Source organism: Peromyscus maniculatus, chromosome 1 (genome assembly GCF_049852395.1).
Source record: "Peromyscus maniculatus bairdii isolate BWxNUB_F1_BW_parent chromosome 1, HU_Pman_BW_mat_3.1, whole genome shotgun sequence".
Taxonomy (NCBI): Eukaryota; Metazoa; Chordata; class Mammalia; order Rodentia; family Cricetidae; genus Peromyscus; species Peromyscus maniculatus.
In genome coordinates, this window is record NC_134852.1 from 191,666,218 (window position 1) to 191,683,527 (window position 17,310).

General features: G+C 39.3%; 1 protein-coding gene and 1 pseudogene across 2 annotated transcripts in view; both read right to left on the reverse strand.

Moving 5' to 3' along the window:
- Positions 1–8,094: 8,094 nt before the first annotated feature.
- Positions 8,095–17,310, reverse strand: part of LOC143266748 (cytochrome P450 2C27-like) — a 46,431-nt gene continuing 37,215 nt past the window's right edge. For both annotated transcript variants that reach the window (XM_076563014.1, XM_076563015.1), the window contains 3 exons: positions 16,618–16,805; positions 10,098–10,239; positions 8,095–8,613 (listed from right to left, as the gene is read on the reverse strand). In XM_076563014.1, coding sequence (XP_076419129.1) covers positions 8,432–8,613; positions 10,098–10,239; positions 16,618–16,805 — 512 coding nt within the window. In that variant the 3' untranslated portion in view covers positions 8,095–8,431. The remainder of the gene's footprint in view (positions 8,614–10,097; positions 10,240–16,617; positions 16,806–17,310) is intronic.
- LOC143271132 (TGF-beta receptor type-1 pseudogene) lies at positions 14,802–15,766 on the reverse strand (annotated as a pseudogene).

Below are 17,310 nucleotides of genomic sequence, written 5' to 3' on the forward strand. Positions count from 1 at the left end.
TCATCCCTGCAGATCAGCCAGGCAGACACCTCTACCTTATTAAACTTTTTGCCCAGTCGAGGATACAGGTTTTCACCCTCTAAAGTTCAGCTGTCCACTCCTCAGGTTACATATCTAGGATTAGCCATTACTCCAACTCATAAGGCCATAACCCTAGATAGAAAGCACTTACTCCATTCACTCACAGTCCCTATGACAAAGGACAAAATTCTATCTTTTCTAGGAATGGCAGGTTTCCTATGCTCTTGGATTCCTTCCTTCTCTCTTCTTGCTCATCCCTTATATAAAGCATCCCTTGCCCCCTCACATGAACCTCTTCTAGCCCCTGTTACCAAGCCATTTCATAAGCTTCAACAAGCCCTTCTCCAGGCTCCAGCCCTTCACCTTCCAGACTTAACCCGCCCCTTCTCCCTCTATGTTATGGAGAAAGAAGGATATGCCATTGGGGTCCTGGGTCATCACCTGGGAACTTCCTTTGCACCTGCTGCATACCTGTCAAAAAAAAACTTCTTATATGCGAGTCAAAGAAGTTAACATGTGGGTCACCCATTACTGTCCTTTCTCCTCATCACCTGTCACACCTTTTCTCATACAAGGGCCTTAAAACATTACCTCCCTTCTGAGTTCTCTCTCTTCAAGTAGCATTGGTAGAGAACACAACACTGACTTTTCAACCAATGTTCACCTCTTCACATTTCAAATCTTCTTCCCCAACCAGTCCTGGAATACTCCCCATCACACTCATGCATTGAAACTCTAGAAGAGTTACTACATTATCCAATACATATATAGGAAGGAGCATTACCTCAAGCCACCTATACATAGTATACATATGGCAGTTCCTTCCTATATGAAGGAGTACATAAAGCAGGATGTGAAATCATTTCAGACACTATAGTTATTGAAGCACAGCCTCTTCCAGCTCACACCACAAATCAGTAGGCTGAATTAATAGCTCTAACCCATGCTTGTCAATTAGCAAAGGGACAATCCCTAATTATATACAGATTCCAAATAATGCTTTCCATATTCTCTTGTCACATGCAGCTATTCGAAAGAGCAGGGGCTATTAATGACAAAAGGAGGTTCCATAACCAGTTCAGACAAAATCATGGCCATATTAGAGGCTTCTCATTTTCCCACAGCCATAGGAATTGTCCACTGTTGATCACACCAAACAAACAATCCCATTATTTCCAAGGGAAATAACCGAGCTGATGAGGCAGCTAGAGCAACAGCTCTTGGAAGCTTGGATTCCTCTCACCCACCACAATATACTCTCATCTTACAACCCACCTCTTCATTAACATCCCCAGATACTTAACAAATTTTGTCCTATATCCACCAGATCTTTCACCCCAATACCCAGGCTCTGTCTCACTTTATCAAAACTTATCTACAACTTACTTCTGAGGATCTGTCCTTTATAAAGAATATCACAGCTTCATGTAAAAATTGTCAAACCTCTAATCCTACCTCTGGGCATTGGAGTTCCCCTTTCCCCACTCACCAAGCCAGAGGATCCTTCCCTGGATCAGACTGGCAGCTCGATTTTACTCATATGCCCACAATTAGATGGTTCAGATACCTTTTAGTCCTAGTAGACTCATTCTCAAGATGGATAGAAGCTTTTACTACCACTAATAAAAGGTTACAGACAGTTTCAGATCTCCTTTTCAAGGAAATTATTCCTCACTTTGGAGGTCCTACCTCCCTTCAATCAGATAATGGCCCTGCATTCACTTCTCAAGTCTCTCAAACTCTAGCCAAAGCCCTGAATATCCCATGGCATTTCCATATCCCTTACCATCCCCAGTCTTCAGGGAAAGTTGAATGAACTAATTGTTCCCTCAAAAACATTTTTACCAAACTCTCCCAAGAGCTTCATACTGATTGGATAAAGCTCCTACCATTGACTCTCTTGCAATTAAAGGTCCTTCCAAAAAAAAAAAACCTCTCTTCATCTCCCCCTTTGAGCTCATGTATGGATGGCCAGTTATGTCACCTGGTCTCATGTTTCAACCATCACCTTTCCCTGATCATTTCCTTACTCCTTTGTTTTACTATCTCTGCACCTTTCTTTGGAATTTCACCCAGCATCATTTGCCTCAGTCTCTCCCTCTTCCCTCTCCAATTAACATTAGGGACCTAGTTCTCCTCTCTCCTTTGGGACACAATTCCCTTGCTCTTGCTCCAAAATGGACAGGCCCCTTCAAGGTAATCCTTACTACCCCAATTGCTGCTAAGATTAAGAGTATCCCTCATTGGATTCACCTTTCCCATCTCAAGCCATTTATACCACCAACTCAAGATGATCTTTTGATCCCAACAGGACCTAGCCCTCTTAAGTTTCAGGGGATATCAAATTCGAACAGCCTGTCTCTGATCTTAGAAGAATGAAGCCACATTCATCTGTGAAGATTCAAGCCCAATTCTATCAGGTCATGCCCCACCTCTTATTATTCTATTTCTTTCTACCCACCCCTACCACTAGTGAACTCTACATTTGGAGATTTGAGGCTCAGGAAAATATGCCCAGACGTTTAACCAGACCACTCATGTGGTAGGGTTTGGGGACTGCTCACCTGCAGGTTGTCAAAAAGAGGTATTTGTCCCTATAACACCAAAATCGATTGCTGGAACTCCTGTCCCCTGTGCTTGTTCCCTCGATGATCAAACTAGAGAGTACTGTAAACACTGGTCAGGAAACTATGGAAGTTGCCCTTATTGGTCTTGTAAAAGACATTATGCACATTCAAGAAAACACCCCTCTTCTTATGAAGAATGGGGAATCTTTTACATCTGGATTAAGGACCCATGGCACCACAGTTGGGACATGGGAGTCTTAGGTAATTCTCTTTGGCAAATAGTTTTATAGGACTGGTGGATTTTGTAGAGGAAATACTGCCTTTATCTTTCATATTGTTTGCATTTTTGCAGTATGATCTGAGCATGTTGATTTCTTTTGTTAGTTCTATGTCTGATATGGACAGAACAGGTTTGGATTGAACACAGGACATGTTGGGTAGGGTGGGCCTAAAGGTTGGAAATGACTTAGATGCTATAAAGTAAGATGGAAACATAAAGATCAGCTGATGTAAGCCTGGCAATGGTGGTACATGCCTTTAATCCCAGCACTTGGGAGGCAGAGACAGGCAGATCTCTGTGAGTTCGAGGCCAGGCTGGACTAAAGAGTGAGTTCCAGGAAAGGCACCAAAGCTATACAGAGAAATCCTGTCTCAAAAAAACAAAAAACAAAATAAACAAACAAAAAAAGATCAGCTGATATGAAGAAAATCTGTCCTTGTCCAAGTTCAGTGTTAAGGTGTAGATCCGGGGTTCTAGAGTGTGTATGCAGAAGATGATCAGGCTGAAGTACCCTGTTCAACACTGGAGCAAGATATGCAGGATATGGTTGAACATGGAGCCTGGAAAGGCTCAAGGGGCCTCTAGGTTGAGGGCAGGTGAAGAGTGTGTTTTGGCCAGTGCCTGAAAGTTTGGATTCACACATAAGGAGTGTCTATACTAAATCAGGATACATGGTTTCAGACATGCCCAGCTTTCATGTGGATGCTGGGAATCTGAACTCAGGTCTTCATTCTTGTGCAATAAGTGCTTTCAGTGAATTGTCTTCCTAGTTCAGTAATAAAATATCAAAGAATTCATAAAAGTTAAGAATATAATGATATATGAAAATGGGTATATTAACCAAAGACACATTATAACTATGACAAAATTTATGATTTTTTATATGCATATATACATAAATATACATGTGATATAAAAGGAATAGAAAGGGTAAACAATGTGAAAGCCAGTCAAGAAGTACCACATATGCATAATAAAACACAGATATAAAGATCAGAGACAAAATGGGGAATAATAGTTGAGGCCTACAAAACGTTCAGGCATGATTGTTTTATATATTTTTTAATTTTAAAAATTTATTTTATAATTTAATTTAATTTTACATATTAGCCACAGATTCCCCTGTCCTCCCTCCTCCAGCTTCCCCCCCCAACCTCTCCCTAGCTCACCCCTCCTTGTTCCCATCTCCTCCAGGGCAAGGACTCCCCTGGGGATTCAGCTCAGCCTGATAGATTCAGTCGAGGCAGGTCCAGTACCTTCCTCCCTGGAACCCCAGGTTCCAAAAAGCCAACTCATATACTAAGGACAAGTCCCAGTCCCATTGCCTGGGGGCCTCCCAAACCATTCAAGTTAATCAACTGTCTCACTTATCCAGAGGGCCTGATCCAGTTGGGGGCTCCTTAGCTATTGGCTCATAGTTCATGTGTTTCCACTAGTTTGGCTATTTGTCCCTGTGCTTTTTCCAATCATGGTCTCAACAATTCTCACTCATACAATCCCTCCTCTTTCTCGCCAATTGGACTCCTGGAGCTCCACCTGTGGCATGGCCGTGGATCTCTGTATCTACTTCCATCAGTCACTGGATGAGAGTTCTAGCACGACAGTTAGGGTGTTTGGCCATCGGATCACCAGAGTAGTTTAGTTCGGGCTTTTTCTCAACCATTACCAGTAGTCAATTGTGGAGGTATATTTGTGAATTTCTGGGGACCTCTCTAGCACTTTGCTTCTTCCTATTCCCATGGGGTCTTCATTTATCATGGTCTCTTTTTCCTTGTTCTTGATCCAGCTGGGAACTCCCTCTCCAGGACCTCTTGAAACTGAGAAGCTTTGGTAGAGCAAATGACATGGTCAACAAGACAAAGAAACAGCCTACAGAATGGGAAAAGATCTTTACCAACCCCACATATGACAGAGGGCTGATATCCAGAATATATAAAGAACTCAAGAAACTAGACATCAAAATGCCCAACACTCCAATTAAGAACTATAGAACTAAACAGAGAATACTCAACAGAGGAAGTTCAAATGGCTGAAAGACATTTAAAGAATTACTCAACATCCCTAATCATCACAGAAATGCAAAGCAAAATGACTCTGAGATGATACGTTACACGTGTCAGAATAGCTAAGATAAAAAACACTGAAGGAACCTTATGCTGGAGGGGATGTGGAGCAAGGGGAACTCTCCTCCACTGCTGGTGGAAATGCAAGCCTGTACAACCACTTTGAAAATCAATATGGCACTTTCTTAGGAAATTGGGAATCAATCTCCCCCAAGACCCACCTAAACCACTCTTGGGCATATTCCCAAGGAATGCTCAATCATACCACAAGGGCACATGCTCAGCTATTTTCATAGCAGCATTATTTGTAATAGCCAGAACCTGGAAACAACCTAGATGCCCTTCAACTGAAGAATGGATAAAGAAAATGTGGTGCATATACACAATGGAGTACTACTCAGCACAGAAAAACAATGACATCAGGAGGTTTGCTGGCAAATGGATGGAACTAGAAAATATCATCCTGGGTGAGGTAACCCAGACTTAGAAGGACAAATATGGTATGTACTCACTCATAAGTGAATAACAGATATAAAGCAAAGGATAATGAGACAACAACCTACAACTCCAGAGAAGCTAACTAATAGGGAAGACCCAAAGAAGGATACATGGATCACCCTGGGAAGGGGAAATAGATGATATCTCCATGAGTAAAGTGGGGATGAGGGGTTGGCAATGGAGTATAGGGGACAGGGGATGAGAACATAAAAGAATGGGATTGAACTGGAACAGGGATGGAGGGGGAAAGCAATGAAAGAGATAACATTATAGAGGGAGACATCACGGGAATAGAGAGAAACCCAGGGCTAGGGAAATTGTCAGGAATCCCCAAGCATGATACTAGCTTGGGCTACTAGAAATAGTGGAGAGTTTGCCTGAACTGAACTGGCTTACCACAGTGATCAGACTGGTGAATACCCTAACTGTCATCACAGAGTTTTTCTCCCAAGACTGATGGAGGCAGATACAGAGATCCATAGCCAAACACTAGACAGAGCTCTAGGAGTCAAGTCAAAGAGAGAGAAGAGGGATTCTATGAGCAAGTGCATCAGGATCATGATGGGGAAACCTGCAGAGACGACCAAACCAACCAAACTAGAGAGCACTCATGAAAGTTGGATCAATGGCTGTGGAGCCTACATGGGACTGGACTAGGCCCTCTGCATGGTGAGACAGTTGTGTAGCTTGATCTGCTTGGGCCCTCCCTGGCAGTAGGATCAGAATCCATCACTGGTGCATGAGGGGGCTTTTTGGAGTCCACTACCTATGATAGGACACCTCGTGCAGCCTTCAGGCAGGGGGAAGGCTTGGACTTGCCTCTACTAGATGTGCCTCCCCATGGGAGGCCTTGCCTTCTTGTGGGTGGAAGTGGAGGGTGGTTTGGGAGGGGGAGGCAGAGGGAGTAGCAGGAGGGAAGAGGGGGATCTTTGATTGGTGTGTAAAATAAATGAAAAATTTTACTAAATAAAAAAATTAAAAATGCCTAAAAATAGCAAAATAAATTATTTGCACTCTAGAAAGATATGCTCAGCAAACTTCCAGATAAATAATAAAAACAATGTCAAGAAAATCACTTCTTTAATTGCTAATTTTCTTAAGAGACAGAACTAATATGATAGATAGGTAGAAGCATAGGTTGATAGACAGGCGTAGGAAAGAGAGACAATTACATAGATATATAAGAGAGAGATAATAGATAGATGTATAAATGATAGATAGATGAGAGATAATTTATCAAAGCAATTGTTTCACATGTTCTTAGAACTAAGAATTTCCTCTGTAATCTGACTGCAATAAGAATACTCAGGAAAGGGGCTGAAGAGATGGTTCAGTGGCTAAGAGCACTGACTGCTCTTCCAGAGGACCTGAGTTCAATTCCCAGTACCCACATGGCAGCTCACAACTGTCTGTAATTCCAGTTCCAGAGGACCCAATATCCATGGCAAAACACCAATGTACATAAAATAAAAATAAATAAATTAAAAAAAAGAATACTCAGGAAAATATGTAGCAAGTTTGAATCCAAGTTTAGAGGCCTGAGAATAATGGAGTAAAGTGTGTAGCATATCTTTACTAGAAAATATATAACTTTATAGAGTATTAGTATTTTTGCTCATTTTAAAGAGCCACATTTTGTATACCACATGAATCTGTATATAGATTGAATAGCATGTCTGAATGTATTCTTATGCACTAATGCATGTGCAAACATATCTCTGCAGTAGGCCCCAAGGTAAGAACTTAGCAATGCCAAAGTAGCTCCTTTGAGACTAAGATAGACAGAGATAATCAGTAATGTCATTTCTCAGTTGATTATTTGTAATGCAGTGGGAAGGGAATGTAGCATCTAGAAATTATAGAAATGTGATTCTTCCTGGCACCATTATTCTTTTGGGAAGAGAAAAGACACATATAGAGCATATGGTTAGCAATAGAAAATCAAAATGCATGCTCAGGTCTAACCTGGAAACATCAAGTCAAAAGCATGTTTAAAATTTTATCTTTTATTTACAATAGCCGCAAAGCAGGGCTTGACCTGACCCTGCACGTGTATTTGTCCCTGTGACTTGTCCTCTACAGGGTGGAACTATTCCTAAACACTGTTTATTTGTTTCAAATACAAATACTTCCAGTGACTTTAAGTGATGCTCAGCCAAAGAGCTTTGGTACCACCTTCCTCTTCACCTTCTGTTATACATATATGAATGTGGGTGTGTAAATGTATGTGCATAATCAGATGCATAGATGTGAGAGAATGTATATACATATACATACACATATGTGGAAGTCAGATGTGAACCTTGGGTATTATTTCTCAGGAGATGACAAGCTTGTTTCCTGAAATAGTGTATCCCACCAGGACACAAGTCTCACTATGTAGGCTAGGCTGGCTGTCCACTAAGCTCCTAGGATCTCTTGTTCTGTCTTTCCAGTGTTGGGATAAAAAGCGGACACCATAATGCCTGGTCATTATATATATGCCACAGACTGGATTTAGATCTTCAGGTTTGTGTGGCAAGTACTTTATCAAATGAAGTATCTCTCTAGCACCCTAGTTTGAATTCTCTATGCTTCACTATATGTGTACCAGTGTGATGTGTTGGGAACTCTGTTTTCTTTCATTTTTTTTTACCTGAATTGTAAGCAAGTCTAATAACAGGTATGTGAATCAAATATATTTATTATTGAAAACATTTAGAAGAAAAATGACCATGAATTATCTTACTATATTAGTTATTTTACAGGGAAGTTCCTTTTTAACTCAAGACCAGATACACATTAGCACAAGGGATAATAACACTGTTGCAGAGAAGAGAAAATAGGAATATATTTGTGCAGTGACTCCAGAAATTGCAAAGTGATTGACAGGTGTATCTTATGTCTTGACAGAATGGGAATACATGAAAGGGAAGGAAAGACTCCTTGTCCCTGATCAGAAGGAGGTGGATGAAGGTCTAGAGGTGATTGCAGATGGCCTGGACCAGAAAATATGATCTTATTTATACAGGAATGAAGCAGATCTTGTAAGGGGGTGGCAGAGAGGTTAATCCATTGGCCACTGGGGTTGTATCAATGTCTTTAGGGTGAACCAGTGATTTCAGCTTAAAGTTCTGTAAAATGGTGGTCAGGAATAGAAACAGCTCCATGCGTGCCAGGCCCTCTCCTGCACAAATCCGTTTTCCTAGGGGGAAAAAAAGTCAAAGAAGATTACTATTCTCATTCATAAATGTGAGAATCATTGTACTTGTACCTTACACAGGAGACTATGAATGAAGGATAAGTTATTGGATGGGTGTGTAGATGGATGGCTGCATGAATGGACAACTAATTAGGCAAAAATTAGTTGTGGTTATTCACATCTGTAATCAGACTGCCTAGGAGACTGAGGAAGAGGGATTCTGTGTTCATTATCATGAATAACAAAGCCAAAGACAGAAACTGCATATCCAAAAGCAGCATACATACTGCAGGTGTGAACTCAATATCCATTGTTCTCATCATGAATAAGAAGAAACAGGGTTCCCGATAATCTTTGCAGAATGTCCTGCCACATAAACATTGTCTTTATAATCTCATGATGATCTTGAAGTTCCTAGAATTCTGAACTGAGTAAAAATGCTCTGATCTAATGGTTCATTAACTTCTTTTAAGGGTATATGATTTCTTCTAATTCTTCATTACTAATGCCTTTTGAGGTAGCTAGGAAGCCATTTATTAGAATGTTGCTCCATTTTTGCCTTAATATATATGGTTTGAGAGATATATTTCCTGATTTATCCCCAAAACCCAGAGATCTGGGGGTCTTTCTCATTGCCCTAGTTCAACTGAAATATAAGTATTGTTCATTCATGTGTTTACCAAATACACTTGAGGCTCTTTGGTAATTTTCTATATTTTTTGAGACTTGTAATTGCATCCTTGAGCATGGAGGTGAGTGACACAGCAAAAAAAAGAGACATGTTTAAAAATTTAAAATGATATAAATTATGATGTCTTCATTTTCATGGTGAGTGAAGTGTAAATGAAGTTTGCTTTCTTTGGTATTTCTGTAATGTAGGTAAAGGAAGATTAAACACACTCTACCCTTAAGCTTTCTCAGTTTTGAACAATGGATGAACAATCAAAGACTCAGTTTCATAGCCTGACAGGGAAGAAATATCTTTATCACGACAGTGCATGGACACTGAGAGTCATACTCCGGATCATTACAAGTCTACTGGCCCTTAGGTTGCCACTTGTAGTTGGAAGGTTTCCTGTGTCCTGCCTGGTCTCAAAGCTGCTCAGACCCAAATATACACACAGAGGCTTATGTTATTTTCAAACTAGGGCCACAGCAGACTTCTTGTAGCTAGCTCTTATATCTTAAATTAACCCATAATTCTTATCTGTGTTTAGCCATGTGGCTTGGTCCCTTTTCTCAGTTCTGCCTTGTCATCTTGATTCCTCTGTGTGTAGCTAGAGACTTTTGACTCAGCTTTCCTCTTCCCAGAATTCTCCTTGTCTGCTTATACTTCCTGCCTGGCTACTGGATAATCAGCATCTTATTTATCAACCATTCAGAGCAGCACACATTCACAGCATACAGAAAGACATTCCACAGCAGCCACTGTGTGAGTCTCCTCAGATTGTTATGCCACTGGAGCCATGGAAATGAGTTTCTATTACCTGTTGAGAAAGGCATGAAGTAGTCACTTTTCTTAAAGTTTCCGTTCCCATCCAGAAAGTGTCCAGGGTCAAATACCTCTGGGTTGGGGAATTCCTTGCTGTCATGCAGCACTGATGACAGTGATGTTATCACCGTTGTTCCCTATAACAACCCACAGAGAGAAATTGAGTTACAAAGAAATCATAGAGCTAAAACACATTAAGAAAATAACCTAGTTAATTCTCTGCTTCATAGTGAAGTTTACATACAAAGATCATCAGGGATATTTCAACACACAGAGCACATAATCAGCAGGGAGGAGGTTGAGGCAAGGCACAGTGGTGTGGCTAAAGTTTCATCCAGTGGTAGTTCACATGAGTATTTGGACTAAACCTTCCTAGTCTCTCCTTCCTTTCCTTCAGATTGGACTTGTGCTTCTCTGTCCACCAGCTGCTCTAGCTTATCACATCTATCTACATACCACTCATATGAATCAGGTTCCAGATGGATTAACTCATTGAGTTCTTTATAGAATGGGAGACGGTTCATTGAGTACAATAGGGAAGATTTGGAAATACAAATGGCACTCTTTTTTTCCATTTACAGAATCTATCTCTGTATTTATATAAGGAAGTAAACACAGGGCTGTGTGCCAGAGTAGAGGTGTGTAGTCTTGTATGTAATCTATCTATCTATACGAATGCACAGACACAAACACAGAAATACATATACGTATATGTATCAGAAAAGTAGGATGAGGACTCTTTGGGAGAAGGAAAGAAAGGAATGGAATCTGGAGGAGAGGGAAAAACATAAAATTAAACAAATTAAGATTAAAGTAAGATGATCTGTTGGCAGCTAAATCAACAAATCTTCTGAAGATTCACAGAAACTGCTGGGAGCTAGTGCTGGCAAGTTCTCTTTAACTAGTACACAAACTAACCTCATATCCTTTCAAAGTTTTTAGGAATGTGCTTTACAAAGCTCTTACAAGGATGACCACATATTATAATGTAGCTTAACTAAATATATTTAAAGTTTTTAAGCTAAGAAGAATATTATTGACATATGTAAATTGTGTGAAAATTAAGTGTTAGTGCCAATAGGTATTAAAGGTATTATATTCTTAACCAATTGTTTACATGTTGCCCATGATTGCTTCTCTGCTACAATGACATAGTTTCTGAAGGCACAGTGCAATTCCCTTGGCCTAGAAAGTCTTAAATCTACCAGAACAATAATGGCAAATATCATTGGTTCCTTCTTATCCTATCAGTGGCTCCAGTCTGTTCAAAGAAATCACTTACCCTACTTGTCAGAAGGGAGAATCACCTGTGAAGTCATGCTTATTTCTCTACCAAGTTATTTCATAAGGGGAAAAATGGAATATTCTACTTGAGTAGATTCAAAAGAGACCAGTCATATCATGATACACCAGCAGAGGGATAAAGGGAAATAAATTTAGCTGATACAACACTTGCCTCAAACTAGGCTCTAAACCCAAGGAAGCTAATAGAAGATATGTGCTGTGGGATGTCTGTATTCTGTAAGTATGTATGGCTCTAAATAAAGCTGTTTTGGCCTATGGCAAGAAAGTTTACCGCCAGCTGGGAAATCCAAGCAAAGATGAGAGAGTAGAGGCAGAGTTGAGGAGACACCAGCCATGGAAAAAGGAGCAACAAAATGCCAGCAGACTGGTAACACCATGGCCATATGGCAACACATAGATTAATAGGAATTGATTAATTTAAGATGAAAGAGTTAGCTAGCCGGAAGCTTAAGCCATAGCCACACAGTTTGTAATTAATATAAATCTCTGAGTAATTATTTTATAAGTGGCTACTGGATCACTGGTGGGAGAGATTCGTCCAGACTATGGGGCTGGGCAGGACCAGAGAAACTTCCGGCTACAGATATGTTACTATTTCCTTGTCCTTTGTTTTATTTTCCATTTAGGTGGGTCTAAGGACATAAATATAAACAAGTTATGTATATTAGCCATTGACCTCAACATTCTTACCTCAGGAGTGTCCTGCAGCCAGAGCAGACTGGCAACATAATCCATATACTAAGTCTGTTATCACACAGCAAAACCCACTGCCACTGGCAAAGTTAGTTCTGTCATCTCCACATGATAATAGTAACAGAACCTAACTAATATATTTTTGCCTCCACCCCAACCACCCCCTCCAATACAGGACTGTCCAGTAGAGAGCAACTTCATCTGAAGTTATCACTACAAAAAGTCTTAATTTTTCATCTGTAATATCTGGTAACCAATGAGCAGTTTTTAATGTCTTTAAAGTAGCTGGCCACTGAAATGAACTAAGTACATACAAATCCACATCTGGGAACATTTTTAACTTTGTTTTATGCAAACATCTCTGCTTTAATATAAAAAAATTTAAAAATTTTAAGGAAGAAAACTTGTGAGCCGAAATTTTTTTACATAGAAGTATAACACAACTCTTAAAAGGTCTTATTAATAAAAAAAAACCACCAGAGCCAGAGATTGGGGGTAAATTCTGAAAGATCAGAGAAACAGAGCAAGCCACAGTTAATCCTGTTTTCACAAATCCTCAGTCTGAAAGCCTCTGAGTCATCACCCTGGAGAGTCTCAGTTGAACTGCTCTTAGTTCCTGTCTCCTCTCACCTTATATACCCTTCCCTACCAAGCCATGTCACTTCCTGATTAAAGGTATATGTGCTTTCCAAGAAAAGGCAGAAGATATCAAATACTGGGATTAAAGGAATTTGCCACTGCTGCCTGACTCTGTTCCCAGTGTGGCCTTGAACTCACAGAGATCCAGATGGATCTCTGCCTCCCAAGTGATTGGACTAAGGGTGTGTGCCACCACTGTCTGGCCTCTATGTCTAATCTAGTGGATGTCTCTGTCCTCTGATCCCCAGATAAGTTTATTAGGGTACACAATATATTGGGGTATACAATATATCACAACACTTCCCATTTTCTGTCTAAAATAATAAAAGGTTATAACTAATATAAGAAAAACTATATACAATAAGTAAAAGTATATACAATATATACAGTCAAGAATTATATTAACAATGTCCAGTCCATAAACATTTGACAAATTCAAACAAAAAAAATCCATTATTCATCCTATTTTGGTGAGTCTAAAATGTTGTACCTATTTCACTTTCTATCCTACCATGTATTACCAACACAAAACTGTCTTTTGATGTCTTTCAAACTTCTATACTTTACACTTCTTAGTGAGTTTCTTTTCTGAATTTGTTAACAAGGAAAACTATAACTATCTAATCTACAACTCCTTCAGAGACCCAAGAAGGCAATAATATTACCTAAGTAAACAGAAAGTGCAAACAAATGACTTCCAAAAAAATTGAGAAATGACAGAAATAGCCGTCACTCACCCAAGATTTCTCTGCAATGTTGGGGCATGCATCTTCAGCCTACAGGCCTAGCATATCTGACAGACTCATCTGTGAAGTAGGTTTTCTAAATAGCCTTCCTACCTTGTCTTGGCAAGGATTGACAGTCTTTTCTTTTGTGTCCTGCTTGTCTATTTTGGATAGCATACTGTCAGCAGTTAAGGTAAGGGCACTTTATTGCCCAGTAGCTAACTTTTGCCACAAATCAAGTAAACTTCATGGGGAGTTTCTTCAGTGCTCATTATCTTCTCTGAAGTAGATTGGTGCTGCCTGGAGCAGACATTTCTCATAAAACGAGTCTATGTTATTAAAATATCTTAAATGCTATATTCTGTAAATCTATGTAGTATTGGAAGATGACCTATCTATCTAAAATATATTGCTGTCTGACCTTGAAAACATACCTAACATGACTACAAGGTTGATTGTAATGACTAAACACTAGCTTTCATTTCTTTATATCCTAATTAGTTTGTGATAATAACTTTCAAGGACTAGCAATTTGCATTACATTGTTAAATAAACTGTATAGGTACAATACCTTGAACAAGATTAAAATATATGTACACTATTTTCTAACAAAATCAATCTCAAATTTGTATTAATATACATAATTTGCATACAATATACCAAAATCTAATCGAATGTAAACTATTTAAAACTAGTAGTTGCTTTCTAAAAGTAGATTCAATAATCTACTTTTTTATCTTATCATATCCATATTCTCTCTTTTTTTGAAGTAGATTCAATAATCTACCCTTTATTCTATCATTTCTACATCTATTTTTGAGAGTAGATTCAATAATCTATCTTTTATCTTATCATATCTATATTCTCTTTTTTTCTCTCCAGAGTACTAGATTCAATACTCTAATCTTTATTCATCATTTCTATAACATTTTTAGAGTAGACTGAATAATCTACCTCTTATCTATATCCCCTTTTTTCCTTTTCTAACAAGAACCTTGAATCTAATTTCCTTTGTTTATCTTTTTTCCTGACCATTAACAATTAACAACTTTTAACTATGTTAACAATTAACATTAACAAATAGTCAACCATCTTAAACAATGACAATTATCCATAACCCATTGAATGACCAAAAACCATCTGCCCCACCTCTTGGGAATGTGGGTGTCCTGTTCTTAAAATTACTTCCTGCTGTCTGGGGTGAAGGCATCTTTTAGCAATCCTGAAAAAATTATTTTTGGGTTAGTTGCCAAGTCCTTGGAGAGTTAGCTGTATTATTTGTCCAGTCTCGGCATAATGGAAAAGTGCAGGGCTTGTCTCAAGCTCTTGCTCATGTAGTCTGTGAGGCTGGTTCATTTCAGCTAGCCATTTCGAAATTGTTTTGAAGAGTTGTAGTCCAAAGCAGATCTTTGAGTGGTGTTTGTCAGCATAGTGGTTTTATCATCATCCTGATGGAATCGTCATTGCAGGGATCTCAGCTAGCCATTGAAATTGTCTTGAGCAGTTTGTAGTTCAAAGCTGATCTGCAGGTAGTGTTTACTCTGTGATTTGGAGCAATATCAATTGTATCTGTGGCAATATCGTGTCTCACAGTCAGTCCTTAGTTTGCAATACAATAGGTTCCATTCACCTTCATCTTCACCAAGATATTCTTTGATTTCCAATCTCTGTGAGCAATAGCTGGCTTCCCTTGGGTACTAATAATCTGCACATGAAGATGGGCAAGACATCTTGCTGTCGACAGAGTGAGTTTGATCATCCCTTGCACTGTAACTGTGTATTTATTCAAGTAATCAAAAAGGGGTCCATGCTCATGGTAATCAGACACCAGTCACAGCTGAGTCCATGTACCATTGTCTTTGTTGTCTGCTGCTATAAATCCTAGGATGTTTTCATGGTGTGACATCACAGTCTGATAAATTTCTGCCTCTCAGAAACACAAATGCTCTTCCCTAGAAGAGAATATCTTCACAGCAACTTCTTCTTCCCGACACTTGCTTCACCAAACTTCTCCAAACTGACCTTTGCCAATGCTTTCTTGTAATACATTGGTCCTGGCAATTGTTCTTCGAACAAGCAGAGGTAAACCCTTCATCCCTGGTAGCAGCATCCCTGCTGCCACCAACACTATAAGAAGCAGCTGGCAATGCAGAGCAGCAGCTACAGCCTCCATGATCCTGCTGCCACTGTTTGTGGCCCAGCCTGGTCCCAGCTGCAGCTTCTCCTCAAAAAACCTCCCAGGCTGGCCTTGAACTTGGCATCCTCCTACCTCCACCTCCTTCAGCAAATCCTACCTGAGTGTACCACCACAACCAGCTGTGTGCAGCTTGGGCCTGAGCTAGGCCACAGGCAAGCGGCTTTTTTGTGAATTCGTGCCACAAAGCAATGTGAGATAGAGAAAATAGAATGTACATATGTGTTTATAACACATACAGTCAGTGATCAAAGGGTAAACAATACATAAAACCATTTAATGGGTGCACAGAACAATCTTGAAAATAATGTACAGATTTTTGTGAATAAAAGTCATCTCAAAGGAAATTTCTGTGTTCCTGTGTCATGCTCACACATAATTGACTCTACAATAAAGTACCTCTTATACCATTAAGACAATCAGGCCAAAAATTTTCATCTGAGTTACACAACTATCAGTGTATTCCAAAAACATCTAACTTGATAGGGAAATATTAAAGTTACAATCCTTCATCCTAATCAGAAATGAGATGTGATGCCCATTGCACCTGGGTCTATTCATCATTATGCTGCAATTCATCAAAATGAAGAGAAACTATGACCACAGGAATATGAAGAGTACATAGAAAAGTATTAGCCCACACAACAACTTCAAATTCCAATACATTAAAAGATAACTCATTAGAAATAATAAAATTCACATGTCTAGATAAAACTAAGACCAATGAAATGATTGCATCAATTGTTTCCATTAAGCAGATGGAAAGAATAGTAGAGGCACTAGAGAAATAATAACAAAGATATTCACCCAGAAATTTCTGTACCTGCAGAAGATTTGTCTTCCTGATAGTGAACCAGTATAAGCCACCAGCAACACCAGGTGACACAGAGGACTGGAACTGCACTGTGATCTGGGAATATCAGGAGCACAGAGGTGCAGCAGAGAGGAGACAAGCTTACCTTGGGGATAAGGTAGTTCCTGAACTTAGTGTCACAGGTCACCGCATGGGGCAGGTTGTTGGGGATGAGGTCAATGAATCTCTGGACCTCATGAATCATGGCATCTGTGTAGGGCATGTGGCTCCTGTCCTGCATGCAGGGGCTGCGGTGTCTGCCAACCACACGATCAATCTCATCCTGCACTTTAGCTGGTTGGTCACAGTGAGAAATGGGGGAATAGGACAAAAGTGACATGTTTGGCACAATGCCAGGCCATACACAGCAGAATATAAGTGTTCCAAAAGTGTTATAAATGTTCATTTTTCATTCAGGAATAAAAGTAGTTATTCATGTATTTATAAAGAAATGCTGTGTTGTGGATTCATATCATTATTCTATATAGATATTATAAATAAGCATATACTTATTATTTAGTAGACATAACAGTATATAAGATATAAGTAATCAAAAGTATCAAATAAAACAGAATATAATTAGTCAACATGCTTTAGTCTGTGGTAAAGAACATTAGAAGTCAGATGTTAGATCTGTATCCAAATACAATATTTTATTATACTCACATTCTAATGTATGTGTATTTATGAATATGTGTGTGTTGCATGTGTATAATTTGAAAGGTTCTTCTTTTTTGTTCCCACACCCAGTAATGAACTAGTTCAACCTCTTTAGCTATTTCTGAAATATATTCATATT